This window comes from Anser brachyrhynchus, assembly GCF_964034855.1.
Source record: "Anser brachyrhynchus genome assembly, chromosome: 1".
Taxonomy (NCBI): Eukaryota; Metazoa; Chordata; class Aves; order Anseriformes; family Anatidae; genus Anser; species Anser brachyrhynchus.
Window position 1 is genome coordinate 57,832,374 of NC_137694.1, and position 27,069 is coordinate 57,859,442.

Genomic DNA, 27,069 nt, shown 5'->3' on the forward strand with positions numbered 1-27,069 from the left:
TTTCACAGCAGTGCAATTTAAAAGCAGGGTGTTTTTTATTAATTTTAAAGCCTCGGATTCTCACAGGTCCAGGTGCTACCCCACAGCACTCGAGGACAGAAATCCGGTCCTTGACGAGACCCCTTCTGTAATCTTCTTGGGAGTTCCTGCTCTTCTGCTCACTCACAAGCCCGTCCCCAGACCTTTCCGGCTGCCTGAAGCCAGCGTGCTGCTCACACGAGTGAGATCCGTCTGTGTAAGGGCTGGGGAGCAGGCTGTGAATTTGCTGACCCAGAGGTATTACCTGGCCCTCCCAGCTCAGCTGCAACGCCTCCATGGGCTCCTATCTCCTGGCGAGCATCCCGCCTCCCACACGACCTGCAGCTCAGATCCCTCCAAGAACTTTTGCTTTCAGCTGCCATACAACACCGAGGAGAGGAAAAAAAAAAAAAAGAAAAAAAAAGCTTCCGTCTGTCTCCCATGCTTCTACCTCTGGGGATCTTTCAAAACCCACCTCGTTTACTGGAAACGTTCGTTACTGCCTTAAGCACATAGGTAAGAAGAGCTCAGTCCTGAAGTGTTAAGGCAGCAAAGCTCCCACCAAGCAAACCGTTTAGGTCAGCCAACAACAGCCAGCCAAGTACTACTACGCAGATCTACACCAGGTCTGCGTGAGAGCCACCAGGATCAGAATCTGGCCCCAAAACTTTGACCAAGCAGGACACCATTCACCACGGTGCTTTCGCACCAGCTCAACCAACTGAGCAAGTCCTCCCTGCCTGCTTGTGCGACTCAGTTCATCAGGGCACAGCCACCTGTCCTGAGGCCAGCTTATATGAGCGCTGTAGTTTTCTTCCTGTTCCTTACTACCAGTCCAGCATGATCTAACCCTAAATCAAGTGCCTACTTTTTCCCCTGCAAGTGATGGGCCCAGAGAACCCCAGCTGGAGACTGCCGGTGTCCCAAGCACCTTCTCAGCCCCCAAGCTGGTTTGTACCTAACGTGGGATGCAAAGAGCCCTCTTACAGCACCGTATTATAAAACTCTTGGATTGTTTCCAGGAACAATTACATCAGATAAAGGGTACAGCTTATTATGAACCATGTGGGAATCAAGAGAGAGAATAAAATACCATCGAGATGATGGAGACCAAGAAAATTGTCACATCTCCTGTTTCTTCAAGCTCAATTCGGACCTCAGGCAAGAAAAGAGGAAGACCGCATGAACCCACCAGGAGCTACGTGCATTCATCTGAGGGTGTTTGCCCCAGCGTTAACTTCTCCTTGCATTATTTTTTCTAAGTTAGGAAGCCTCTCTAGCCACACCAGCAGAAACCAACCATAAGCCACGCTGTGCAACTTCTGCACCACCCAAACCTCCACGGTAAGGGACTGGGATAATTCAAAAGCATCAGCTCAGTATAACGGGTTAAATTAATTAAAATAGTCAAGACAAGTCTCGGCAGCCCTACCGAGGTACCAGTGCAAGTGCCTGCAGCCCATCCATTCTGCTCAACTGGTAAACACCAACAACAGCTCCTTGCTCTCGAACTGCTCCAAGAAACACATTCCTCACTCCTGCTACAGAAAGGAGACCGTATCTACTTTCTCGTTGATTCACTTCACTTGAGCAGTAGCCTTCTCGCTCCTGTTTTTACAGGAGAGAGATTTAGCCCCACGGAAAGCAAAATGAGTGACTGACCAGCAGATGATATCGCTTCACAGCCCACAACAGAAGGATTGCTGCATTACCTTCCGGGAAAACGGGAAGCTTATGCACTGACAGACAAACGTGGCCACACTGAGCCTGCTGATGGAAACTCTTTGTTGTAGGTAATCCCTGAAAGCAAGCACAGATTGAGAGCCACATCTGAGCCTTCCACTGGCACATTTCTCTGTAACGGCTATGTTTTTTTCAGACTGCCCAACTGAACACCCCTGACAAAGTAGCTCCAGGTTAAGCTGATTGTGCAAGCTCTGGGGTAATTTTGACTCTATCTGTAAGTCTTTTAACACCTTGAAGCATCTTGTGCGCTTACCAGGTGCACAGCAATTGTAACTACAGATTGATACAGACATGGGGCAGTACCTTGCTTTCAGTCAGGAAGAAAACAAGAGCAAAGGAAGAAAAACGTCCCTACTTGTTCCTCATGCCCTGCTGAAGCCTCCTACACCCAGGACAAAGGAAAACACCCTGCAGACAGACCCACGGGAGGAAGAGCTGGGGCAGAGGGACCGGTAGGACAGCACCGATGCCTGGATGCGACAGCCAGCACGGCCCACCCTGGGAGACAGAGCAGGAGAGGCAGCAGAAAAATGTTGAAACCGAGAGGGCAGTGGGAAAGTGGCCAGGCACTGATGCAAGCTGCAGGGATATGGGAGTTTCAGAAGGATGCAACACTGAAAACTCTGCCCACGTGCCACGCAAACAGCGGCAGCGCTGCTGCTCTTGATCCCCAAAGCGAAAGAGCACGTCCCGGCAATAAGCACAACCTCCTCCATCCCCTCCTTGCCTTTTCTCTTTATCCTCTCCTAGAGAAATGACACAGCGATTTTGGGTAGAAGTTACTGGTTTCAGTGCACCATCTGAAAGGATCCCCCTGCTGCTTCCAATCCCCTGCATTTTTCTGCTACACTTCGGCCAGAGGAAATTACTCCCAGCAGAGGAATTAATTCTTGGCACCCACACGCTTTGGGAAACAGCTCTGTTTGCTTCTGGCATGATCTAATAGAGCAGCTTCCCCCTTCCACACCATCACTGGGAGTAAGGTGGGGGAAGACCATAAAGCGTTCCTCTGACTTAGGAGAAAAGAGAGCGAGTTCCCCTTCCAGGAAGGGGGAGAAAAGGCTAAGGCTATAAGCGGCCCCAGCTGGTACCCGCCAGGATATTTACTGTGGACATCGCACAGGATTTCAGCCATCACCTGGTTCGAAACCACACAAAGGCCGACACACCAAGCACGGTCTGCCTTTATGAGACAAATGGAAAAGTGAAAAATGACGTGGTGACTTTCACCCAAAGTACCTCTGAACTGGCCAGATGGCGTTTACAACCGAACTGGGGAAAGGTGCAAAGCTGTCCTAGCGCTCACCTGCATTTTGTCACTGGCTTACAGGGAGGAAGGACTCGGTGCCACCATTCAGCAAAAAAAGCCAGGAAACCAAAACGCCCCTAAAGTGACACTTATTCCCCTAACATGCTTCTTGTATGTGCAATCGGATTTCCCAATGACAATTTCAAAGTCTCGTTTACATCAGAAGCTAAGCAATACAGCTGCAACCCGAAAACTCCCTAGTGTGGCCGTAGCGGTAACTGCTACCAAGGTACTTTCCAACCTGATAAAGGGAATAATTATACAGGCATACATCATCTTTATGCTTAGCACTAGGGTGTTTCTAGTATAACCATTTCTGAATTTATTTTTGTTTAAGTTGCACTCATTACTGAAACAAATTATATGAATAAAAATGTCCTGAGGGAAACAAACCTTAATCAGCCACTCACTCAACCAGCAGCCTCCCGCTGGGTCTCCTCCTCCCAGTCCCACCCTCGCTCCTTCCGCAGAGGCTGTGGAAGTTCACACGGGAGGTTGGCAGGTAAGAGAACCGAGCAGGAATACATCTCATCTGCTGCACCGCTACTGAAGTCAACATCTGGGCAAGGGGCTCGAGTGCCAAGAAGCACATGGGAAAAACGTAACGGCAAAGACCCCAAAGTTTAACATATAGGCACATAAAACATAATAGGGAGGAAAAAAAAAAGGAAAAAAAAAATGTTCTTGAAACTGCAGTTAAGAAAGCCCAGGAGAAAGGCGTGAAATTCCATTTTATACCCGAATATTCCTCTATCATCCCAGCTGAAATAAGTTTTAGATTGATTTTTACATTGCCCGTAAAGCCATGATAGCATCTTGAATGCTTCAATTACAGCAGAAAGGAGAGAAGTAATGAACAGACACAGTACTCTCTCCAGTAAATGAAGGGAATGGTCCCAGTACACCCAAGGCACACACGTGTACATGCATGTATCAGAACGTAAAAGCATTAACTGACTTGGTTAAGCTGTGCCAATACCTTGGTCGCTCTCATTTGCTTGGAGTCCCTCTAGTTTGCCTGGATTAGGAGAAGAGGCTGAGGTTAAACTGAGGTTAGCTGACACGTGTTTGCCAAGCCTGACCTAATCCCTGGTTTCTTCCGAGTTGTTGTGACTTTCTATCTAAATAATATTAAGAATAGGACGAAACCACAGGGATACGGTTGGCTTCCAAGCGACTATTTTTAGCAGCTGCACACAAACAGACGAGGGCTAAGTTACGCACGCCGGCTGCTCCACAAAAACCCTCTCCCCAGCTCCCAAGGGACCTCCAGCCTCCGTGCCCCATCCACCGATGTCAAGCAGGTGACTTTGAGCACCTGACTGGCCCTCCAAGCGTTCCCTGTGGAAGTGGAACACATTTTCTTACTCCTGCTATTTGTGCTGGATCTAAGGCGCGGGGAAACTTCCCTGCCATCTCAAAGCAGCTCTTCGATCTGGCCTAGAAGCAGGGGTTTGATGAGCAATAAAGAAACAAAAATAATATGGTTTAAACCACAGAGGTGCTGTTTTTTACTGCTTTTTATTGAGTATACAATATTTTGCTCCCACTATTTCAAGGAAAATAACACTCCACGCGATTGCTATGGGATGTAAATGCGTGCTCTACTGTTCAGACGGAGCTCGTAATTGAAACATTTGAGCGCCAACGAAATCCCAAGCGTAAAGTTTCTAATTTTCATTCAACCATGACATTAAAATTCTGGTTGTGCAGGGAAAAAAAAATACTACCTCAGAGTGCTTTTGAGGTCTATTTCTTGTGATATAGTAACTGGCATAAACTCACCCGAGATGCCAGCAACCGCTCACATACTCCAGCAGCTGGTTCCTGACGCTGTTGCCTCCTTCTCTTTTGTCAGCCCTACTCCCCTACCACAGAGCATGGTGCCAAGAGGGTTATACAGGAGACGCAAACCACTGCCTGCAGCATGCTAACGAGTGCCATCGCCTTCATCCAGGCACCTTTGGCCCTGCCCAAGAAACAACAAGGCATCTGCAGAAGAGCAAGACTCGTGCAGGCTGACGCACCCACCCAAAGAACATCCTCGTCTGAAGGCGCACGACCGTCATTTATAGGAAGAAGAGGGTTATCTTGCAATGCTGATCTTACTCAGCAGCTTCCAAGATGACTGGGTATGACACGAGGCTAAAAAACCTCAGCTGTAACCACTAAGTGCTCTGCACAGCTGACGGGGAAGCCCTGAAAGAATGGTTTGTGCCTCCGGGATCCTCAGACCATCCGCCCCAACACCCACGCTCACAACCTGGATCAGAGCAGCCCCTGATTACTTCACGCTCAAACTCATGTGCCCCCCATACTTGCATCCTGTGATCTTCACGGGTTGCCAGTTTCACTGTCCACATGGAACTTAAGGTGTTGAATTCAGCCTGGAAAAGTTTTCAAGGGTTGACGTTTGCCTGCCAACGAGACAACACCGCCTGTCCCCTATCAAAATTGCAAACAAAAAAGGTATCAATAAAGGGTCTCCTTTTGCCCTCTTTTGCTCACCCCCAGTAACATATGGGCCATGGTACCTCCAGCAAAGACCTAACCAGTGATTCTCATCTGCGTCTGATGGACCAAACCAACCCATTTTCATGTCTGCGTGCCCACTTGGTACCCAATTTACCGAAACCCCAGAGCACCAAGACCTGCCTCTTCTCCTGGAGTAGTCCAGAAAGACATAAGGAAAAAACAACTTCATGTGCAGCAGGCTTATCATGGTGTTTCAAGTTCTGAACGTGGAGGAAGGATGAACTTGTGGTTATGCCACTACACAGAGATGCGGCTTCCAGCACTTCGAGCAACCTACCACAGGTTTCCCAAGTAGTTCTGAGCAGGTCAAATAATCTCTCCCATCAGACTTCCCCACCTTTCAAGTGCCTGGGAAGGAAACATTCGCAACCGACCGTCGAGCACTCAGACATCAAAACGGTGAGGGCTAAATAAACAGATGCGTATCTCGCTGGTGAAGAAACAGCCCGATGTTTTCAATGGCTTACAACGTTTGGTCTAGCTGCCATGGAAGTACTTAAGTGTGTGCAGCGCTCCCTTGGATTAAATCTAAATAAACGTAAACAGCAATAAAAAATGGTTTTCATTACAAGAAGGCCCGAGTCTTGTTTGCACCTGTAACTCTGAATATGTGTAACAGGATGTCAAGCTACTTTTTGCACGATGCTGAAAAGCAAAGCATGACAGGCATTTGCATAGGAAACTGAACGGCACAGGGAGAGAGGCAAAACAAAATGGACAACTTGCTAGGGCCTGATTCGAACATCTTCGAGAAATGCCATTTGCTCCAACCAGGACTGAGATTCGTGTCAGGTAAAGCTACAGCAAAATGGAGACAAAAACTCTGAATCATGCCCCTGGAGGGGAGATAAATGAGGGTCAGAATGAAGTTCATTTAAATCCACCAAGCTGCTACAGACGGGGCTACAGATCCGCAAAACAAAATGAAGGGCTCAGTAGGAGCCTGCACTGCCAGTGCTGCAATGTCAGGAAGGCAACGCAGTGCCACCTGAAACCTACAGGCACAGCACCAGGACTCGAGGGAAAACAACGGTGGCCCTCCCGGGGGAGACACGCCTGCAAGCAGCGCTAGGACGAGGCGCAAGGATCCCGCAACGCGTGCCCCTGGCAGCAGAGGTTCAGCAGAGCCTCCGGGGAGGACATCCTCCCAAACCCAGGGGAACATAATGGAGACACATCTTTTTACACCAGTGGGGAGGATTCGCCCCTTTCTGCTTGGCATCCTCCTGTGGGTCTCTTTTGGGAGAGAGGACAATAGCAAATTAGCTGTAACGCATCGGCTGTGCCTCTAACACCTCAACAGGGTTAATCTGTAGCCCTGATCTAGACTTCCAGTTATCCTTGTTTCCCCGGTTTCCTCTTCTCCAACATTTGCATCTCAGCGTGACAGGTATTTCGTATTTAAGCTTATGTGCCTGTGCACGCCGCTACGTAGGAGAGGAGCACCCGGTTTTAACTACGGCTGCGACTCCAGCCACGGATCCCAGAGATGCGCTACCGGCTCGGTCCATTTCCCCTTCCTTGCCAAACCGAGGGAGCTGAAACGAGAGACGTCAACTTTGGGATCCTGCTCCCTCGAATGGGGAGCTCGGTAAAAATATTGGACTCCTCGTTTGCAAAGAGGCAAAAAAAAAAAAAAATCCCCAGGAAGTTGATGCATCGCGGCGTTGCATCTGTGTCGAGCCCTGGGTAAACAAGCAGCAACATGAATGAAATCTGTCCAGAAAGACTGCATTTCAGCGCCAACCACGCAATCCCTGGCCAAACCACTGCGTCTGGAACAAAGTTTGATCTCGCTCGCGAGCGCCCAGCTGCGCTCCTGCCATTTCCTGGGGGGAACCGCAGCTCTGCGGGATGGATGCCCACCGCGAGACCCACTCGGGCAGCCCCCGGAGAAGCGCACCCACCCACCCGGGGGTGGGCTGAAAGAAGAAAGGGTCGAAAGCCACCCCCGGAGCTGCCACCCCGGCGGGGGCACCCCCTGCCCTCGGGGGGTCCCCGGCCGGGCCGGGGGGGCGCAGAGGGGACCCGGGGGGGCCGCTCCCCGCCCCGGTGCCCCAGGCGGGGGCCAGCCCCGGGGCCGGGCACTCACCGCTGGCGTTCTTGCCGCAGATGAGGTGCTGGTAGGGCTGCAGCAAGCCCCACAGCTCGGGGTCGTTGTTGACCGTCTGCTCCAGCGCCTCGAGCGTGAAGCGCGGCCCCTCGGCGCCCTCCTTCTCCTTGTCCTTCTCCTTCTCCTTGTCCTTGTCGGCCGGGGGGCGGCCGGGCGGCGGCAGGGGGGCGGCGGGGCCGGCCAGCACCCTGGCGTGGATGTCTCGGAAGAGGCTCTCGGTGCCGGCCGTGAGGTAGATGGCGGCGTGCTCGTGGATGCGCAGGGCCACGCGGCTGTCCACCATCCAGCGGTAGAACTTGCCCACGGAGAAGGCGAGCCCGCAGCGCGCCGACTTGCCGCGGCTGAAGCGGTCGCCGCCGCTGCCGCTCATGTTGTAGAGGGAGAGGGCGCCCAGCGCCGCCGCCGTGCAGCGGGCGGCCAGCGTCCAGCCCAGGACGATCTCCATGGCGCTGCGCACCTCGTGCTTGGTGCACTTGGCGAAGCGGAGGCTCAGGCGCTGCGCCTCCCGGGCGATGCGCACCAGCGCCCGGCTCACCAGCGTGGAGAGCCGCGCCGCGGCATCCCGGCTCCCGGCACCGGCACCCGCACCGGCACCCGCACCGGCACCCGCACCGGCACCGCCCGGCGGCCGCGGCTCCCGGCGGGGCGGCGGCGGCAGCAGCAGCGCCTCCACCTCCTCCAGGCTCCAGGGGACCTCCTCGAGGTCGGGCAGGAGCCGGGCGCACTGCTGCCCCGCGCAGTCCAGCACCTCCGAGTCTTCCGCTAGGACGGTGTTGACGGTGTCGAAGCTGTTGTGGCGACTGTGCATGGAGCCAGCTAGGTGCGGCCAGCAGCTGCCTCCATAGGGGTACGCGGGGTGCGAATCCGAGCAGCACAGCGACAAGTTGGACGAGCGCACCGAGTCCGCCGCGCCACCATAGCCGGAGTCCAGCGTCAGGTCTTCCAGCGTCCTCACCGCCGTCTTACCCCTCCGGGCCATCGCCGCACTTCATGCTGCACCCGACCCAAGGCGCCCGGGCACGGAGCGGACGGAAGCGGGGGACGGGCAGCGGGCAGCCCCGCTGGGCCGAGCCGTGCCGAGCCGAGCCGAGCCGAGCCGCCCCGCTCCGCTCCCCCTGGCCGCGCAGCGCCGGAGCCGCCCGGTGCCTGCTGCCCGCCGCCGGCCGCGGCCCCGCTCCCGGCCCGGCTCCTGCACTGCGCCGCGCCGCCGGCCCCACACCGCAGCGGAGCGCGGGGTGGGCGGGGACATGCAAATCTACCGGGCGCCGCGGCCAATGGTTGCGCGCGGAGGAGGGGGATATGCAAAACAACAGAGCCCCGCGGCCAATGGGGAGGCGCCGCCCGCAGCGAGGCTCCGCCCCCGAGCGCCGCGGGGCGCAGCGCGGTGCGGGAGGGCCCCGGTCCCCCCGCGCTGCCCGCGGGCGCTGGGCGCGCACCGGCGGCGGGTGGGAGCCGGGCACCCACACGGCCAAGGGGTGACACCGGGCAGAGCCCTGGTCGGGAAGGGAGAGCGCCAGGCAGCGAGCAAGTACGGGAAAGCCCTTAAGAAATCCCGAAATTGGGAAATCTGCACGTTTCCAAACCTTGAAATTAGAAAATCTGGAAATCAGAAAATCTGGAAATCAGGAAACCTGGAAGTTAGAAAATCTTGATATTTTCAAATCTTGACGTTTTCAGATCTGGACATTTTCAAACCTTGACACTACCAAACCTTGAAATTACAAAATCTTGAAATTAACTCTCATGAAGGCTTGGAGAAGTAAGATCTCTTTTAGGATTACTATTGTATTTCCTGTGCACTTCAAGGTTCCTGATGCAGCACACAGTATCTCCCCAACTAACATATTCCAACCCTACGTTGCCTGCCCCCGTGTTATTAGGAGCTGCCTGGCTGATAGCCCAGGCAACAGGCTGGGAGGGTATATACACGCTTCTACACTCTGTGTTGACGAAATGCTGTATCCTTTTAAGCAGAAAATACCGGCAAAATCCCATCCCTTTAAGTATAAGAGCCTAGCAAACACATTCTTCTATCGTGCCAACAGAGCCGGCCAAAATTCCCGAGCAGACAAGGCGCGGCGTGTCGGAGCGGTGCCCGGCCCAGGGAGCACAGCCTGGCGTGCCTTCAACGTAAACTTCCTACAGGAAAGGCACGAACGCAGCTACAGGTAGGCTAATTTGTCGGGCAGGCTGGGGAAAGCTACGACACGGCCAAAAAACACCGAGGGGTTGCCTTCCGCAGCGGGTCGAGTGCTGTCAGAAACCGGTTTCTCAGCATAAGCTCGGTGGTTCCGCCAGACGCGCCGCGCACGGCAGATTTTTCATGGGAATACATGGGCATCGTACGCTCAGCAGTGGTCGCAGAAAGTAGCAGGGCTCAGGGAAGGAGCAACCTCAACGGCAGCCGCTGGCAGCCTGCAAATAAGACATTCAGGCCCCCGCTGACAGAGCGGGGGGACCATCAAACAGGGGAGCGTGCCTTGAGAGCAAAATCATGCGGACTTTGTGGCTGTCCAGACCAACATCTCGCAGCAGAGCCCTCTGGTGTCTCCAGCCCTTCAGTGCGGAGGCTTCCAGGTTGCTCAGGGAAATCCTCCGGCTCTCAGTTCGGTAAGAGAACGAAAGCGTCTCCGGGACTGAACACCTCGGGTTGGGTATTTTTCTGACAAATGCCATCCACCTGACCCTGTCCCTACGCTTCCAGGAAGCACTGTGGCTCCGCACTGACCGCAGGCAACAGTAGGTCAAAATTAGGGGAATCCCAAGTTTTGGGGAGTTTTGTAGCAGATGGTTGGTTGTGCTTCATGGTGTGCACCCAGGAAGGGTGAGCTGAACAAATGAGGGGGGCGTCTTGTTCACCACCCCTTGTAAAAAGGTTGATGCTGACCTTCGAGGCACTGTTTTTAGGCCATGTCATTACCCACGCATCGAGACAAATAGGACAAACGAGAAGAGGACAGTTGTCTCAGGCTGCGCGCAGACTCAGGCGTTTATGGCACTGAGTCAGAGTCAGCTTGTACTTCAAAAGACCTCTTTCCAACTAACTACAGAGGGCTCTTTTTAATTTTAATGCAGAAAGCAAGATATTGGGCCTTACTAGAGATTTTGTCGTTGCAGCGAGATCCGTATCACCTCCCACGTCGTGCCACCAGTTTGGAAAAAGTCTCGACGCTTGGACGCACCAAGCGCGTGTCAGCGCCGGGCTGGTTTGTGCTTTCAAAAGCAGCAGAGAGACCTGACTCATTTCTTCAAGACGACTAATTACTTTCTCACTGTGTGCTCAGATCAGTGCAGGGCAGCCGTTCTGGATCTCCAGGGATGTTTGGGTGCCTGGAGGTCCTTGCCTTCCCATGTGCGGCCAGCTTGGCTTCTGCATCCCGGAGCGAGCTTCGGCATGGTTTGGAAGGACATCTGACAGCGCTCCCGAGACAGGGTGACTTTGTTCTGGAAACTGCCCTGGGAGAAGATGGGATCAAACGGTTTGGAGGGAAACACACCTCTGCGACAAGAGCAGTGCCCAATGGGGTCAACAGCCCTCAGCTTTAATCCCAAAAACGCACCACACCTCTCCTGCCCTGGGCAGGCGGGCAGGTGTCTGCAGCCATGCCCTACTGTGCGAGCCGACTGGGGTCATTTGCCTACCAGACAAAAACATCCACTGAAGAAAACAGAGCCCCTTTATATGTCACATGCTCGGGGAGGGGGGATGACAATTTTCAGCTAGTTGGAGACGGGGACATTAGTTATCCTGACAGAGCTGGGGATTCAGACAGGAGCTGATTAAGTACCCTCAGAGGATGATAAGTGCCAGCAAAAGCTCTGAAAGAGGTAAATTGAAACACACTTTAAAAAGGTGCTCAGGGCAAATTGAAGCGAATGGGGAAATTAGAGATTGCATGGGGAGAGCAATAAGTGCCACAGCTCTTTCCCTTTCCTTCCCCACCCAGTGAACTGCCTGCAAATGGCACCTCGGTGAGAGCCGCAGGGACAAGCCCGACAGCAAGCACGCTGGCAGGCGGAGTGCCTAGGATCAGGCCACTCGGTTTTTTGTATTCCAAATTCAATGTGCTGCCACGTAATAACAGCTCAGATCAAAAGCAGCGCTCGCAGTATCTCGCAGCTCTATCTCTGGCTGGCAGGAGCAAGCACCAAGCCTCACCAGGGCCTGGCTTGTGTTGCTGGGGAAGTCCTGGCGCTAATGTTTCTGATCACAGGCGGTTCATTTACAAAGCCATGCTGTGATCCTGTACCTGTAAAGCATGTGTGAAATGCACCTCCCTGGCAAAGCAGCCTTTGGGGCTGCAGCATGCCTGCAGCCTGCACAAAGCCACCCGTCACAGGTGGAGAGGAGCACTGCCGTCGCAGGTAGCGTCATCCCCGCAGGGCTGCTGGGTGACGGCTGCCAAGCGTTCAGACAAGAGGGCTCCAGAAGGAGACTCCTGGTGCTGCTTCTTGACCGCGTGCAGCACCGAAAGGAGCAGGGATGGGTGGCACGACGAGGCCACCGGCTCGCTGGGAGGGTGGGAAGGAAGGACAGTTGCTGCCCAGCCCAGCTGCGCTCTTCTGCTCTGCAAAAGCAGCAGCTCCTACTTGCCACCGAGCTCAAAGCCCTGCCAACTTTCTCCCTGCAATGCCCATGCCCCTGTGTGCTGAGAGGGCAGCGCGGCAGGGATGTAGAAACCTGTGCCTGGCTGGGAGGGGAGCGATTCTGCAGGATTTCTGAGAAGTTGCTAACTGTGGACGCTTGGAGAAACTGCCAGCCAAAACCAAATCATAGATAACGAAACCATGCAGCCCACGGCTGTGGTACATTTTGGATGCCAAAATCATAAATGAATTCAGAGAGATCTGAAAAATTTCTGAAGGCTAAGACCACTGGTAGCTATCGATCACAACGATGCACATGCAGTCTTCATCTCTGAAAGTTTCTCAACAGCGGTTTGCCAGAAGTGGTGAGGTTATGCCAGGGGAAGGAGCACTTTGTGATCACTTGGTTCCTCATGGCTCTGTAGCTGGTGGCTGCAAAAGAAGAGACACAGCACTGCAGAGACAGAGCCAAAGTCTCCAAGGCAGCCATTTGGTTGCAGCCCTCACTCCCACACGAGGGGACAGCATTACCGCCAGGTCACCAGCTTGGCTTGGAGGTCTGAACAGTCAATTCAGCCATACTTGGAGTCCTTATGAAGTGCTGGGTTTTTAGGAAGGATCAACTGCAACCTCTACACCCATCCTGACAGATTTCAGTCTTTTCTTTCCCTCAAACTACACACGATGAAGACTCTACAGCTTCCCTAGATGGTCTGTTCCAGAGTCACACTGCTGCTAGGAACAGCCTTCCTAGCATCTGACCTAAACTTCTGTTTGCTACAAATGTAAGGATTAAAAAGATGCTCCCAACCTTTGTTAGTGGACGGGACGGACATCTGTACATTACTTTCTTTTAGGCAGCACTCAAAGCATATAGAGCCAAGCAGGATACACACGGAGTTATCCTCCAGCCAGCAGCTTCCCATAATGTCACTACACCACTCCACAAAAGCATAGCAGTGTTTGCATGCTTTATGTGCAGTAAGATTATACATACATGCTACGTTTTGATCAGAACTAAAAGAAACAGGACTAGCAGGCTTCCCTGAGCACAGAGACAGGGAAAGGCTATGCTCAGCCAGTGGGAATTTCCATTCCCACCCAAGACGCAACAAACCTGCGTAAGAGATGTATGCATGGGTAGATGAGAAAACAATTTAAAGGTGAAATACAAAGCAACAAAGATGCTCGAGATCAGTAGCGACTGCTTAGTTAGCTGGCCCTTTGGTCTTTGGTAGAGAGGACATCCGGCATAGAAATGGCTTAACTTACTCCGCGTTTTAAGTACTTACTTCTCCCTGTCTATCCATCACCACCTCTTAATACTCGGTAGTTCAGGAATGACAGTGAAAGAGAAGAATGCTCAGGGTCTTTCTGGCTGCTTGCAGGGATGCAGAACCACTCTTAGGCCATCACACTTACTGCACCTGATGCTTCAAGGAGGTGATGAGCTGGATGCAGCACGCTTCGACCCCAGTGGGCCTTGCAACGCCACTGCTCTCTCCAGGGGGATTTGTGTCTGTTAGTCCTTGCTTGCAATTTAAGAGCTGGTCCTGATTAAAGGAGAAGCAGTACTTTTGTATGTGTTTAAAATACGATTCTTTGTGGTAATGTAGCTCATTCACAGTCGCACATGCAATTTTAGGGGCACAGTTTGGAGAAGAGCAACCTTTCCCTCTGGCAAATGCATGAAGAGAAGAGTGGGAGACGGAAGTGAGCCCTGTCCTCCACTTTCCTCACTCCGGGGCTTTCTTATAAACCAGGGAAGGTAAAAACAGCCTCCAGAAGGTTATCTTAAAACCCATTCTCACCTCTCAATGGTTCTGGAAGGCCTTCATGAGCCACCGCCTCCATGGCTTCAAAGCACAATTAAGATAAGAGGCTAATACAATTCCCAGATACTAAATGAGAGCTTTCTGTTTGTAGGCAAACTGCAGGAAAAGTGCACAAATGAAGTCACTTTAGTGTGAAGAGGGTTTTTTTTGTTCCAATAACTCATCCCTTAAAAAAAAAAAAACCAAAAACATTTTTTGCATAAGAGAATGTTTAAGGAACTGAGCAGTATTGTGCCTTTCAGTTTTCTTTGTCTCTAGCACTTGCAACTTCTTTTGCATGTTTTCCTTGTAGTTTTCTTAAGAAAATGATTAAAGCTTTTTTTTTTTTTTAACGTTACAGCGTTCTGTTCATTCCTCGACTGACCAAAAGCATTGCTGAAATGACTATAAATAAATCGGCCAAAAAAAAAAAAAAAAAGACTAACAAGAATTATCCCCAGAAAAACTTGTAATTGCTGTCAGTGCTTTTCCTCGCAGAGAAATTACATCACTGTAGCACACCAGGTTCAACAACAAACTGTCTAGATACATAGAAAAGACAAGGGAGCATTCTTGTTAGAGATTTGCATTAAAAAACGGCAAATACAGTAATATATAATACAAACCTCCTCTTCTTTGTTTTTTTTGAATATTGTTATTATTTTCAAGATTAGTAGTAGAGAGCAGCAGGCAACACGACTCCGTCACAAAGTGGATCTCACCAGCTGTTCTGTGGGCCCCGATGCGATGCAGCATGGTCCTGGTGACAAGGAGATGGAGGCTGCAGTGAGGTGGTGAGGGAAAGGTTGGCTGGCCCTTGCAGGGGATGCGGTTGCACAAGGTCATGATGGGTTTAATAAAACCGAGGCCTTGCCCCGTGAGGGCAGCGGGCTCCACATGGGAGCAGGCATCCACTGTGAACCTACTGCGGTTTCCAAATGGAGTCACTGTGCTTTCAGGGGTCGTACAGTCATTACTAACCACTAGCTTCGCACACGGTGAAGGTGTGAGCAAACCATAAAATATTTGTGGGAAATGTCTGCCCTCAGCCATCCTGAAATCCCTGCATTCTCCACCTTTTCCCCCTTTCCCTCCCTTTGCTGGTAGCAGGCAAACTATTTACGGTCTGTGCAGGGATTATGTTTTACCCACCTTGCCCAGCCAGTGACCTGCTGGGGTTTCATGTACTGTAAGAAATATGAGCTACCAACCTGCCTCTTCCAATTTTTGTAATTTCAAGTATTTCTTGCATTTGCAGCTGCCTTAAGGCTCAGAAAGCAAGCACTGCAGAGGCAGGGGGAAGGGCTGAAAGCAGTGGTTTCTTCACCGCACAAGCTCTCAGATGGCTCGCATTTCATTTAAAAACCTGCCAAAGCACCTTTCCCAACAAGCAACCTTTAAAGCTCCTGTGCTGGATTTACGTCACAAGGTTTTGGTAGCATGGATGGCCTCTGTGAGCAGAGTCCAGCAGCTGCCCGGTGTCAGACCAAAGTCAGCTCCAGCCGGCTCCAGAGGTACCCGCTGCTGGCCAGAGCTGAGCCAGTGAGCGAAGCCAGCTGGGCCTCTGGGAGAGCAGATTTAAGAAAGGGAAAAAAAAATGCTGTGCAACAGTGCTGGGAGAGAGGAGAGAGAAGCAGCCCTGCAGGCACCGAGGTCAGTGCAGCAGGAGGGCAGGAGGTGCTCCAGGCACGGAGCAGCAGTTCCCCTGCGGCCTGTGGAGAGGCCCCTGGTGGAGCAGGCTGTCCCCCTGCAGCCCATGGGTCCCACACGGAGCAGATCTCCACGCTGCAGCCCGTGGAGGAGCCCCCGGTGGAGCAGGTGGATGTGGCCTGGAGGAGGCTGCGGCCCATGGAGAGCCCCCGCAGGAGCAGGCCCCGGGCCGGAGCTGCAGCCCGTGGAGAGGAGCCCTCTTTTCCATTGCATTCTCTCCCCCTCTTCCTTTGAGGAGGGGGAGTGAGAGAGAGGTTGTGGTGGAGCTCAGCTGCCCAGCAGGGTGATACCGCCACAGCTCCCCCCTGGATGCCCTGCTGTACCTCGACATGGGGCACAGGCTGATGCCATCTGCAAAGGGGTCAACATCGGGGGGAAGAACAACAACTCCAAGCACTCGAGGTAGGGTCTGCAATGGACTGGCCTGCACACGTGGTTTTATCACGTACAAGGCTGTGGAAGGGAAGGCCAAAGGACACACTCATACTGGGCTCCTGTCCCCTCTGGGCAGGGCCGGCAGGCAGGAAATTAACCACAAGCAGCTGTGAAGCTTCCACTGCAAGCAGCTCAAGGTGGGGCCCAGATTAGGGCCTAAACATCTACGCATCCATTAAAGACTAATTTTGTGGTTTATTTTTTTTTTAATGGAGTTTTAGTCACCCAGATGTGCTCTGCACAGACTGAGAATATGCAAAAATCTCTTACCTGCCAAGTGCAGCAGCTAGGGGCCTTGACCCATGGTCAAATCATACTTTTGGTTCAGCGTTAGGAAGAAGCTGTCTTCTCACACCTCGTGATGGAGCTGCAGGCAGGCTGGGGGAAGTCCAGGGCAGCTGCACCGTGTTCTCAAACTCCTTTGGGCTTGCAGAGAGAGATGGGGAAGGATGGGACATGGTTCCTTGGGCCACCAGAGGAAGCACTGGCCAAAGAGGCAAAGAGGTGATGATTCAGTGGTGAAACAAGCTGCCAGAGCAGGCATCCCAGACGCCTGAGAGGCTCCAGACAAGTCTCAGTGATGGGAGACCTGTGCCTTTTGTGTCCACCGCCGGTGGCTCTTGTGGCGGCCAAAGCAATTGGTCTGGGAGGTTTCTGGGGGAACTAACATGCGCTGTATCCTTCATGTGCTCTTGTGTAGACAAAGTGCCAGCCGTGGTGGGGGCCTGGGGTGCAACAGCACCTCATGTCTGTGGGGGACACAGCCACAGGACCCTGCGCAGCCCTATCCTCTTGGAAAAGAGCGCCAGAGCCAAGACATGGCAGCCAGGGCCTTGCTCTGGGCTTCTCCTCTTCTGAGCCCCATCGCTGCTGTGAGACTCATGGATGTGGGCAAAGCACTTCAAGTCTCTTTGCTTTTGTTTTCCAGCTGCAACATGGCGCTAATTATATTGACCTTCTCTATAAAATGCCTTACAAATGCAATACAACAGCTAAGTATTATCGTGATTATGTATAAAACAATCCATTATAGCCTCTGGATGCTGGAGAAGAAAGGAATAATGGCTGGAGTCCACATAAACACAGTGTGAGATAAATAAAGGCACTATGACAATGTTGATCTGGTCTCCTAGTGTGTGTTCCCACAAATCCACAGCGGGATGAACAATCCACACATATCTCTTGGCTGACAGCTGACTGAAGCTATGTTACAGGGAGGAAGAAAACCTAACCCCATCGTACAAACCAAACTACAGATTTCCTGCTTTGATCACAGAAGTAAGAAAGGTTTTTTGGCCATGCTTTTTGCATATGAAGAGAATTGTTTTCAGTTTGTTTTGGGGGTTATTTTTGCAGATTAGACATCTGAGTTTGATACGAAGGAGGCGCCCTACCAGTGCATGTAAATGTTTAACACTCTGTCAAAATGAGGCACTCATCAGCATTAAAAATTAAAAACTGTCTGGGAAGAAAAATACTGTCCTGTTTGCTGACAACAGGAAAGAGAAGTCCCAAACCTACGTCCGTGCAAACTCAGACTAACATCTCCTGCGGTCTGGCTACCAGGCAAACCTAGGAAATAATTTAAACTTTTTCTAGGACAGCTTCAGAAGGAACCAGCTTAATCCCCCCTGTACTAAAAGCCAGCCCAAAGCCACTTGCCACTTAGTGGTTGAGAAACTGCCTGTTTCCAGCTCCTGCTTGACACCCTGGTCATCACCCAGCAATGCCGATTAAATCATTAGAAGAGCTGCCCACGAAAGCAAAACACGCTTACCACACTCAAACCAAAACGTGTTGATTTCTTTCTTACCATGCCACAACCTGTGCATTTTTATAACAAAGGCATGCAATAGGGGTGCTTCACCCACTTCCAGGAGACTTTTCCAGAGTGTCAGAGCACAGCGTTTAGATTATCTCCTAATTGGAAACGGAAGACTTCATTTTAACGTGAAACCTTCCTTCCTTGTACACTAAATTTGAAGCCTCAATGCGCCTTTCTTAAAGACACCTTCCCAATACATTCACACTCTGCAAAGGAAAAATACCCCAGTGACATACCAGCAGATGGAAAGGCTAGATATCTAGACCAGGCTTCTTACTGCAATAAGCCATCGCCTCATACAGAACAGGAACAGCCCAATCACCCTCCAAACCAACAGGAGGAGGGGAGGGAGGGGTATAGAAGTCAGGGATTCAAATTTTCATTTGTGGGGCCCAAAACCACCCGAGATTTTGTAAAGATTTCTTTTCCCCCTCAAGTCTAGGTATTCACATATTCCCCTTGATCTCAACTGCTGCTTTAAAAAGCCAGTTCCTTCAAAGGGAAAAAAAACATGCACAGTATTGGGCAGTTAAAGTCTGCCATATTAAAAATACTGGGGTGCTTTGTCTGCACCTATCTGAACATCTCTGCACAGCAAAGGCACTCAGTTCCCGCTCAGGATGTGCAGAACTCATTTATAAAGTGAAATACTTCTCTTGCCATAGTCCAAGGTTCTTGTTTGTAAAAGAGATGACATTTATTCAGTTAGTAAAATAATCCACCAGCACATAATGTGCCCCTCTCACAGCTTCTGGAAGAAAGCCCAATACACACGTTCTTGCTCCTATAAAACCTTTGCTGCAGTCACAAGCTGAAGTATTTGGAAGGGGTTTCAAAACACCCATATCAGCAAGATGCAGACGCCTGGGTTTTGTTTACGTGGCCCAGACTGTGCGAAGCAGCCATCATGTAAAGGAATGGTGAAAAGAGCTATAGTTACATGTTGGAGAACAAACCACACGAGCTGCGGTGCCAGTGACAGTGCTGCAGGTGGACATAGCCAGCCTGGGAGGAGAGATGAGAAACAGCGAAGACAAGAACCCGCTTTGTTTGTCAAAAGCAACCTGCAAAGCCACAGCCTGAGTGCAGCTGCTTCTTGCAAAGCTGTAAACTTGGTACAAGCACTTTTTGTCTTTCTAGTTATTTTCCAGCATCAGGCTAGATCATGGCTGAAGATGGAAGAGAGGAGTGCAAATGGAGAGCACCACACAGGCACCAAGCTTCACGGCTGCGCTGCTCAGATCCTGCAGTCACACCTGTGTGAGTGCCTGTGTTTCTGATGAAGAAATCCACTCTCCATAGTCTCCATAATCACGTAATCCTGGCTGTTCCCACACCAGCAATTTTTTCATAAAGAGGTACCTTGGCCACATTGGCTTGAAGCATGAGAGCGTTTAATTGAATATCTGATTTCTGGCAGTGTCCGATGTTGGCTGCTTCTGAAGAACTCTGAAATATGCTCAGTGACACATGCCACTGGGCAGCGACGTGCTTCGGAGGGGGATTGCTTCAAAGATAGCTGGGGCTCAACATGTTTGTGAGCAGACAGTATAAACACTGTAATTATTGATCTGTCTTACTATGCAAGGGCCTTGACCTGGCATTTCCAAAAACTGAACACTGTGAGCACTCTCCTTGAGACAGCTAAGAAGAGCTAGATTTTCACAATTTCCTCAGCATCAAGCATCTTTTGGCTAGCCCCTCTGAAAATGAATGCACATGGAAATCTGTAAGCTAACAGTTCAACAAATTTGAAAAACAGCTAAGTAACCTTCCCCACCCCGGTAATGCCTTGGGATTATTTCTGTTTTGGCGAGTTGAACAGGAATATCGTTAAGTCTCATCCTTCGCTCAAGTTCTACCCCTCCTTGATTTTGTACTAAGGTATGAAGTGCTCAGCAAGTGTTTCCTCACCATCCACCATTCGATACCTGCCTGCTCTAGTTCTGGATTTCACAGGCTGTTCTCTGTACAATCATGGAATCATCACAGAGTCATTGAACAGCTCAGGTTGGAGGGGACCTTAAAGATCATCCAACTTCACCCCCCCACCATAGGCAGGGATGCCACCTACTAGATCAAGTTGGCCAAAGCCCCATCCAACCTGGCCTCCATCTTCCACCAAAATCTACAGCATGTTTTGTCTGATATACAAATATATATGTTTCTCTTTTTTTTCCATTATCTTTCTCAAGAGGAAACCAAACCAAACGCTATACTCAAAGCAGCTCTGGTTTTCTAAGCAGGATTAGGTTTCTACCCCCACGCTGCGACCAAGGGACTTGTGTGCTTTTTTCTTTCACGCAACTGCCTGCTGGCTTCCCACCACTGGCACACCTGCAGCTAATTCCCATCACATCCAGATGAGAGAGCAGCGAGTATTGTCCCTGACAGGGTTATTACTTTGTACTTAGGATGCTGAAACATTTAGAAAAAATATTCTGATTTCAGAGTTTATTCATATGGTACAACATCACTGTTCATCTTTAGTTACTTTGCTTCCACAAGCAACGCCACATTCTGCCATTAATCTCCTGTGACAGGGCTGTTCTGCTGCCCACGTTGATAGCATCTGTATGGAAGGAGGAACAGATGATCAAACCACACATAAATCGACTCCAGGACTGAAATTAAGAAGAGTCCCTTCAATGGAACTTTAAAGGCTTGGAAATAGTTGACATTTTTATAACGTACTGCTGATAAGACAAAAATCCCACAAAAGCTTCTCAGTGCAAGAGTATACGGAGGAATGCTGAAAATCGTAATGCACTGCTGGTTTAGAGCATCCATAAAGGATCCAGCTGCTGAGAGCCAAGGTACAAACGAAGAACTTTTTCTCCCAAAATACTTTTCAGTTTAGCAAATACTGTCTCCAACTTATCCAGATGCTGTAGACAAGCAGAGCAGGGTGAAAAATAGATTTTCTGTTTGATGCCAGTTCTATTAAAACAAAAAAAAAAAAAACAAAAAAAAAAAAAAGGAAAAATAGTTAGAGAATGGAGCAAGCATTTTGTTTGGTTGCAACATTTTGGCTTCGAGCCTTTAAAAACATCCAAAATGAACCTGAAGGGTTTTGAAATAAAGTTGTGGCAAATCGGAAGATGTTGAAAGGAGTGCTTCAGCTGCTTTGAAGTTTGGGCACTTGTTTTTCTCTCTCTCTTTTTTTTTTCATATGAACAATTCGACTAAACTGACATTTAGGTTTCACAAAGTGACATTTTCTTTCCAAGAACACTTTTGGCCAAAAAAATGTCACTTCTCTGTGTAGCAAACAGATACAAAGAGTAAGCTCTCCAAATGACATTCCTTAGAACAGCTCCAACCCATCCTCAAAAGCAAAAATGAGATGCAAAATCCAAAATACACAACTTTAGTCAAAGTGAAGCGCACAAGGCAAAGTAAAGTAATGAAGAGAGCTTTATGCTCGCAGGAACTTCTGACTGCTGCCATCCACTTGCTGAGGTGCAGGTAGAAATACCACCATGCTCCAGGTGAATTTGAAATAAGTGATGTAAAGATGAGTTCATAAAGCTCCTCACTCTCAGAAAAGAAGCTTTTCATTGCGAAGACATCAATGAGGAGGACTGCTGCCTGGCTGGGCAGAGCAGCCTCGGAGGTGAAGGCCAACCCCAGCCTGTCCCACGGCCTAGCAGGGCCGGGGTGGTGGGACAGGTTAACACGGCCATCCCCTGGCTCAGGAATGGGACAAACCAGACAAGTCCCTGCCAAGGAGAGCCCCCAGGAGCCAGGTAAGTGCAGGACCGTGTGGCTCCTGGCCAGGTGTGGGTGGAGGTGAGGGCCAGCCCTGGTGACGCTCCCAGGGCTGCTGCACTCGGCTGGTGACATGCACCATGACATCCATCTCTGACGTAACAAGCCTGAAAGCAGCCACACAACTGTATTTGAAACTAAAGAGGAAAGTGCAAAGCTTTGAAGTCAGAAGGCGTATAATGAATTCGGCAAAACTTTGTATTTCAAAGCCGGTTCTATTTGCAGAAGCCATCTGCCCAGAGAAAAGCTTGAACACACACCTCTGACAGGAGTCAAAAGAGTGGAGGGAAACAGAGCTCGCCGAGGACGTTTCACATCACCTGTTCCCACAATATCTGAAATGTCACTTAGTAGTGCAGCAGCCTCCATCCTTATATCAATTACAACATTTACATCCAGCTCCCCCGAGGTCGCTGGCATTTGAAGCAACTGTCCAGTCCAGTAGCTCCCAGCACTTTCTAATGAGATATGCCAATAAGACGTCACTGCTTGTCCCTCCTAATGATAACTACGAGCTCTCTGGATCTTCCCCTTAAGCCACTGTCTCACTTATCCCCTTATTGAGATTTATTGATCTCCCTTCTCTCCCTTTCCCTGCACTCAGCCTCTAAGCCGTGTGCTGAGCTGCAACCCCAGAGATGGCTCCAGCCAGGAGGACAAGGGGTAGAGCAACGTGTGGCCCTTTTCAGGAACCCTCAAGCCAGGTTATGGCACCAAGCAGAGGACACAAACCCACCCCTTGGGCTGAGCCAGCAGCTGAGGCAGCTTCCTCCACCACCACCACATCCCCAGGGCATCTGTCAGCTGCGCTGCTCTGCGGCGTGCAGCATGGGCATACGTTTCTGCAGCAAGGCAAAAAAAAGAAGGATCGCGTAAAGCTCAGAACAAGTCTGTTTAAGAATTCCCTCTGATACCGCTAGCCTTTCATACAGCACATAAGAGCCATTAAAATTCTGTCTGATAACCAGCTTCCTGAGAGCACGAGAGCTGGGCGATAGCACGTCAGCGCCAGGCTCCACCAATATTTCTCCTGGCTGAAAACAGACCCTTAAGTAAGCCTGGAAGTCACCCGTGAAACAAGCCCACATTGTAGACTTTGAGAACGAGTCTTGGCACCACGAGGAAGCGGAGAAGAGCAGAGGTCATTCCCATGGGAAAAGGATGAATCCTTCTCCCTGGGAGCTTGCATAAGCCATGAGGCAGAGCAGCCCAAGGGAGGCTGGTCACGGCCACGGCCCTAGCAGAGCCAGGAGCTGCATGGCTGATGTCCACCTACCTGTGGGGAGCTGCTCCCCGGGTCTCTCCCCAGCTCTGCCGCTGGTGTTTGCAGACCTTGAGGGATCATCGCTGTCTTTGACCCTAATGGAGACAAAAGCTATTGAGGAGAAGAGGGAGGCAGTAAGCAGGCAGAGAGAGACAGATATCATGGCTGTGTAAGCCCGGCTTTATTAGAAATCAGCTTAAAAACAGTTCCCTCTTACTCCTGAAATCTTGGCTGTCTTGTGAGGTTCACAGGACGCAGCCTGTTGTGAGCGTACACGGTCCCCACCACTGTAGTATTTCACTACATAATAACCTTTAATATATGTTGCTTTTAAACGTTCCTGCCAAAGAACTATTTCTTCATCCGTGCTAGTTTGCTCAATAAGTATCAGTCTTTGCTCACCTGGGCTCACCTTCCTGCCTTGCTGGTGCCACGGCAGCAGGTGAGAAATCAGCCCCTTGCCCCGTGGCAGCACGGCCCAGAGCCCTGCTAGGAAAGGCTCCGTAGCACGCTGTGGAAGGAAAATGTAATGAATTTTCCTGATGGCCTTGAGACAGAAGCTTTTGGCCCACCTTTGTATGCAGTTCTGTCAGTCCAAGAGGTTGGTTTTCTGTGTCTGTAGCTCTGGCTGAGTGCATGGACATGGATCATCCTGGCCGTGGCAGCAACTCAGAGCGATGCTTCAGAGCCCCTGGGCCATGCAGACACATGCTGAGGTCCCAAACACATCTATAACCCTGCAACAGAAACGAGATTGCTGCCACTGGAACCCAGTCCTATCTCTGATCTTACAACGCTAACAGTTAAAATAAAATAAACCCATTGGTAGGCCCAGAAGCAAATTCACACCAGATCCTTCCTGCATTACCACAGTATCCTAGCAGGAGCCCAGGCCCCACCTGAGCCATGGGTCACCTTCTGCAGCTGGTTTCTGCCAGGAGAAGCACACACAGGTACAATCTTCTCTACAAGATTTTGGTTCAGCTGCCTCCCCTGGCACGCGTCTGTGCACCAGCACCACCCGTCTCGACTTGTAAGAGAAGGATACGGCCAATACCAGCGGCTGGATTTTTCCGTCCTTTCTTTTTAAAATGGCAACATTACACATGTTATGGGGGCATCCCAAATGGAGCATTTTTTGTTATTTTTCTTCTCCGATACGAACTGAATTGGCTGGTGGAGCAAGCTGCTGCCTAAGCCAGCGGTGAGTGGATTGCTAGGTTTCAATGCGCAGAGTTCGGCACTAGACATAGCCTGGGAAGAGATGCCTTTTGGTCCCCAAAGCGTATATGGCAGGATGGGAGAGGGAACAGGGGCATCAGAAGTTGGAAAAATTTCCAAACTAGAACAGCAGCAGCAACCCCTGGTTCAACACTCTGACCCCAGCCCATGATTGCAGGAGTGGAGGACATCCTCTTCCAGGAAGAAGGTGCCTCACCATGCAGCCCAAAATGATGGACGTGGCATCCAGGGTGCTTCCTCCCAAGGTGTTTTAAGTATATACAACAAGGAGTCAAGAAATTAAAGCAACAACAGCCAAATTATTTGCATTCCAGAAATATGCAACTGATGCTTTAATAACTATGGGCAGTACCTATGTGTCAGCATTTTGAAACTCAGATCATTTCTTTGTCAGACCAAGAGGAGGAGAAGGAGGCTGGTAAAGACAAGCTGAGTCCAGGCTGGGCACTGACGTGGGGGCTATTGCAGGCACCTAGCTCTGCCCTGCTCCAGGAGGTCTGAGAAAGCGGGAGCAGGGCTCTGCTCCAGCACAATCTGGCATTTAAATGGCACTCTGCTTTGAAGAGCGCCTGCGATAAAACAGCATCTTCTTGCTGAGAAGATGTGCTCCCAGCAAGGATCAGGGTCGTATCTGCTGATTTTAATGACAGAAAATGAGCTTGTGACATATTAGTGGTGCTATCATTGCAGAGCTAACATGGCCAAGAGATAATTAATGGAAGATGTGTGGTTGAGCCTGTAAGTCGTACATTGGCTCTTGAAAAATAAACTGCACTCCCGATACAGTTTGGAAATCAAACCATGGCACTGTGAAAGAGATGCTTTACAATAGCAAGCGGCCTTCTGATAAAGTGATTTGAAAATTAAAAATGTTCTGAGTAAGCGTCTGTCTGCCAGTCTGTGCTGCTCTCTTCGCTGTTGTCCTAAATGCCCCCCAGTTTCCCCACCAAGTCTCAGCGTTATGTAGCTGGTGACTCCTGCTGACGCATGTTGATGCATTCGGCTGAACCACACGCTAGCACGAACCAGAGCTCACCATATTTCTGGCTGTAGAGCCAGAGTAAACATGGCCCTGCGCCCAGACAGTGCTGGCAGTGGCTGGAAAACCAAGACTGGGAGTCTAACAAGAGAACTGGGAAAAATCTGCTCCACTGAAGACACAGGGCAGGAGCCCTTCTGCCACCACCCAGCACACTAAGAGTGTTCCCGCAGCCCTGTTTCACTGTCAGGAGCAGACACTGAAGATCCCTTCCCTGGATCTTTCCTACTCCTCATAGCCACTCACAGACCATTTCCTACCTATGCACAAGCATCAGGCAGAGCTGCCAAGGAGCGAGGACTGTCCGACAGTTGTGCTGCTCTGCCGCGGGCTCCCTGTGTGGCTTCATCACATCATGTCACAGTTTCTCCCCCAGAAAATCACCTCCTTACCTCCCAGGGGCCTGGGAGGATGAAAACAGCAACAAGCACAACGTGTGAAGTTATTACAGCCGTCAGTCCAGGCAGGCTGTCAGCTTTAGCACGCAGGATGCTGGCAAGCGTGGTCCTGAGAGCATTCCCAGCAGCTGCCCTGTTGGGTGGACCATGCAGCATGGTCCTCTGGAGAAAGTGCCTTTGGGCTCAGGGCTGGACCACATCCTGACCATTTTCTGCCTCAGGGTGAGAAAGTAAACCTCTTCCACCAGGATTCTCCTTTCCTTCTAAGAAAAGGCAGCAAAGGACACCTCTGCCGTCCTGGAAATGAAGCAGAGGCTCGTGCCCTGCTGTGTGGCAGTCTCCTGATGGAAAGAAGCTGAGAAGCCGTACTGAGAGCCTCCGCTCCTCCCTCCCCGACAAAAGCAAAAGCTAGGTGTGGACAGATGCTGTCAAACTCTGCACCACATCAGCTCTTGCCACAAGTGCTCCCTTGCCTCAAACCACCCTGGGAGGAAGCACAGCGTAAACAGTCTGGTAAGATCTGTTCCAGACGCCTGCTGCGGCGCATCAGAAGATTAACATATTAACTCCAAAAAGCCCAGTAATTTTAAGAAAAGCTCTGTACATAAAGGGAAAGAAGCTTTGCAGGGATCAGCAGAGTTTGGTGCGGGGCAACCAGGGAAACCTGTTAACAGCAGACTCTGTGGATAATTGAGAAAATTATTCAACGCCGCTTCTGAAGGACTTTTGATTACAATATTGCCTGTGTCGGTAATACTTTTCTCCTACTCTTTCCAAATACACATGCACAATGGTTTGCTTATCCCTAGCTTTTGACTTACAATCAGACAAACATAGGCTCTGCTCCTTCTGGGGCTCCAGCTGAGCAGGGCAAGCCAAATAAGACACTGCAGGAAAGATCATGGGCAAACACGTCCATCTGATGTAGGAGGTCATTATGTCTTTTTGCACATTAAGTACCCCACGCAACCAGGCACTGAAGTATTACTCGATGAAAGCGACAGCTCACAATTACACAAGCCGAACTAAAGGACCTGAGGCCGAGACCCCCCAGCTCATGGGCCAGCAGCAGGGAGTGAAGGTGGGAAGCGAGAGCCACGGGGAGCCCAGCGTAATGGGACCCGATGAAAGAAAGGGGACTGGCCTGACGCGCCATCCCGGAGCCTGGCAGACTTCTTCTAAGGACAGGTTGCACCATCTTGTCACCACGGCCAGGCGACCAGAGCAGTCTGCCCACAGCCAAATGCGTCTTCTGTGCAAAGG

At 50.8% G+C, this 27,069-nt stretch overlaps 2 protein-coding genes and 1 long non-coding RNA gene across 6 annotated transcripts in view; 1 reads left to right on the top strand and 2 right to left on the bottom strand.

The window, feature by feature from the left end:
* The window catches only part of ABTB3 (ankyrin repeat and BTB domain containing 3), a 178,101-nt gene extending 169,024 nt beyond the window's left edge, over nt 1-9,077 (bottom strand). The window contains exons 1-2 of one of the 3 annotated variants that reach the window (XM_080590525.1): nt 7,701-9,077; nt 4,053-4,091 (exon numbers count right to left, since the gene is read on the bottom strand). In XM_080590525.1, the coding sequence (XP_080446651.1) occupies nt 4,053-4,091; nt 7,701-8,700 (1,039 nt within the window). In that variant the 5' untranslated portion in view covers nt 8,701-9,077. The remainder of the gene's footprint in view (nt 1-4,052; nt 4,092-7,700) is intronic. The other 2 variants (XM_080590523.1, XM_080590524.1) reach the window with 2 other exon arrangements.
* A 43-nt stretch (nt 9,078-9,120) lies between these two features.
* On the top strand, nt 9,121-17,170 carry LOC308194618. The gene is made up of 3 exons (XR_013950762.1): nt 9,121-9,249; nt 9,767-9,889; nt 10,839-17,170. It is a non-coding gene; the product is annotated as an uncharacterized lncRNA (long non-coding RNA).
* Nucleotides 17,171-20,571: 3,401 nt separating this feature from the next.
* Nucleotides 20,572-25,914, bottom strand: LOC308194593 (uncharacterized protein). Of its 2 annotated transcripts, none has more exons than XM_080590714.1 (5): nt 25,669-25,914; nt 23,700-23,864; nt 23,140-23,238; nt 22,600-22,705; nt 20,572-21,032 (listed from the first exon to the last, which is right to left on the bottom strand). In XM_080590714.1, exons 2-5 carry the CDS (start codon nt 23,776-23,778, stop codon nt 20,870-20,872), a joined length of 447 nt encoding a protein of 148 aa, XP_080446840.1. In that variant the 5' UTR covers nt 23,779-23,864; nt 25,669-25,914; the 3' UTR covers nt 20,572-20,869. The 2 variants fall into 2 exon arrangements, with proteins under 2 accessions (XP_080446840.1, XP_080446839.1); XM_080590713.1 differs by having other exon boundaries at nt 23,140-23,222; nt 23,530-23,864.
* Between the last annotated feature and the right edge of the window lie 1,155 nt (nt 25,915-27,069).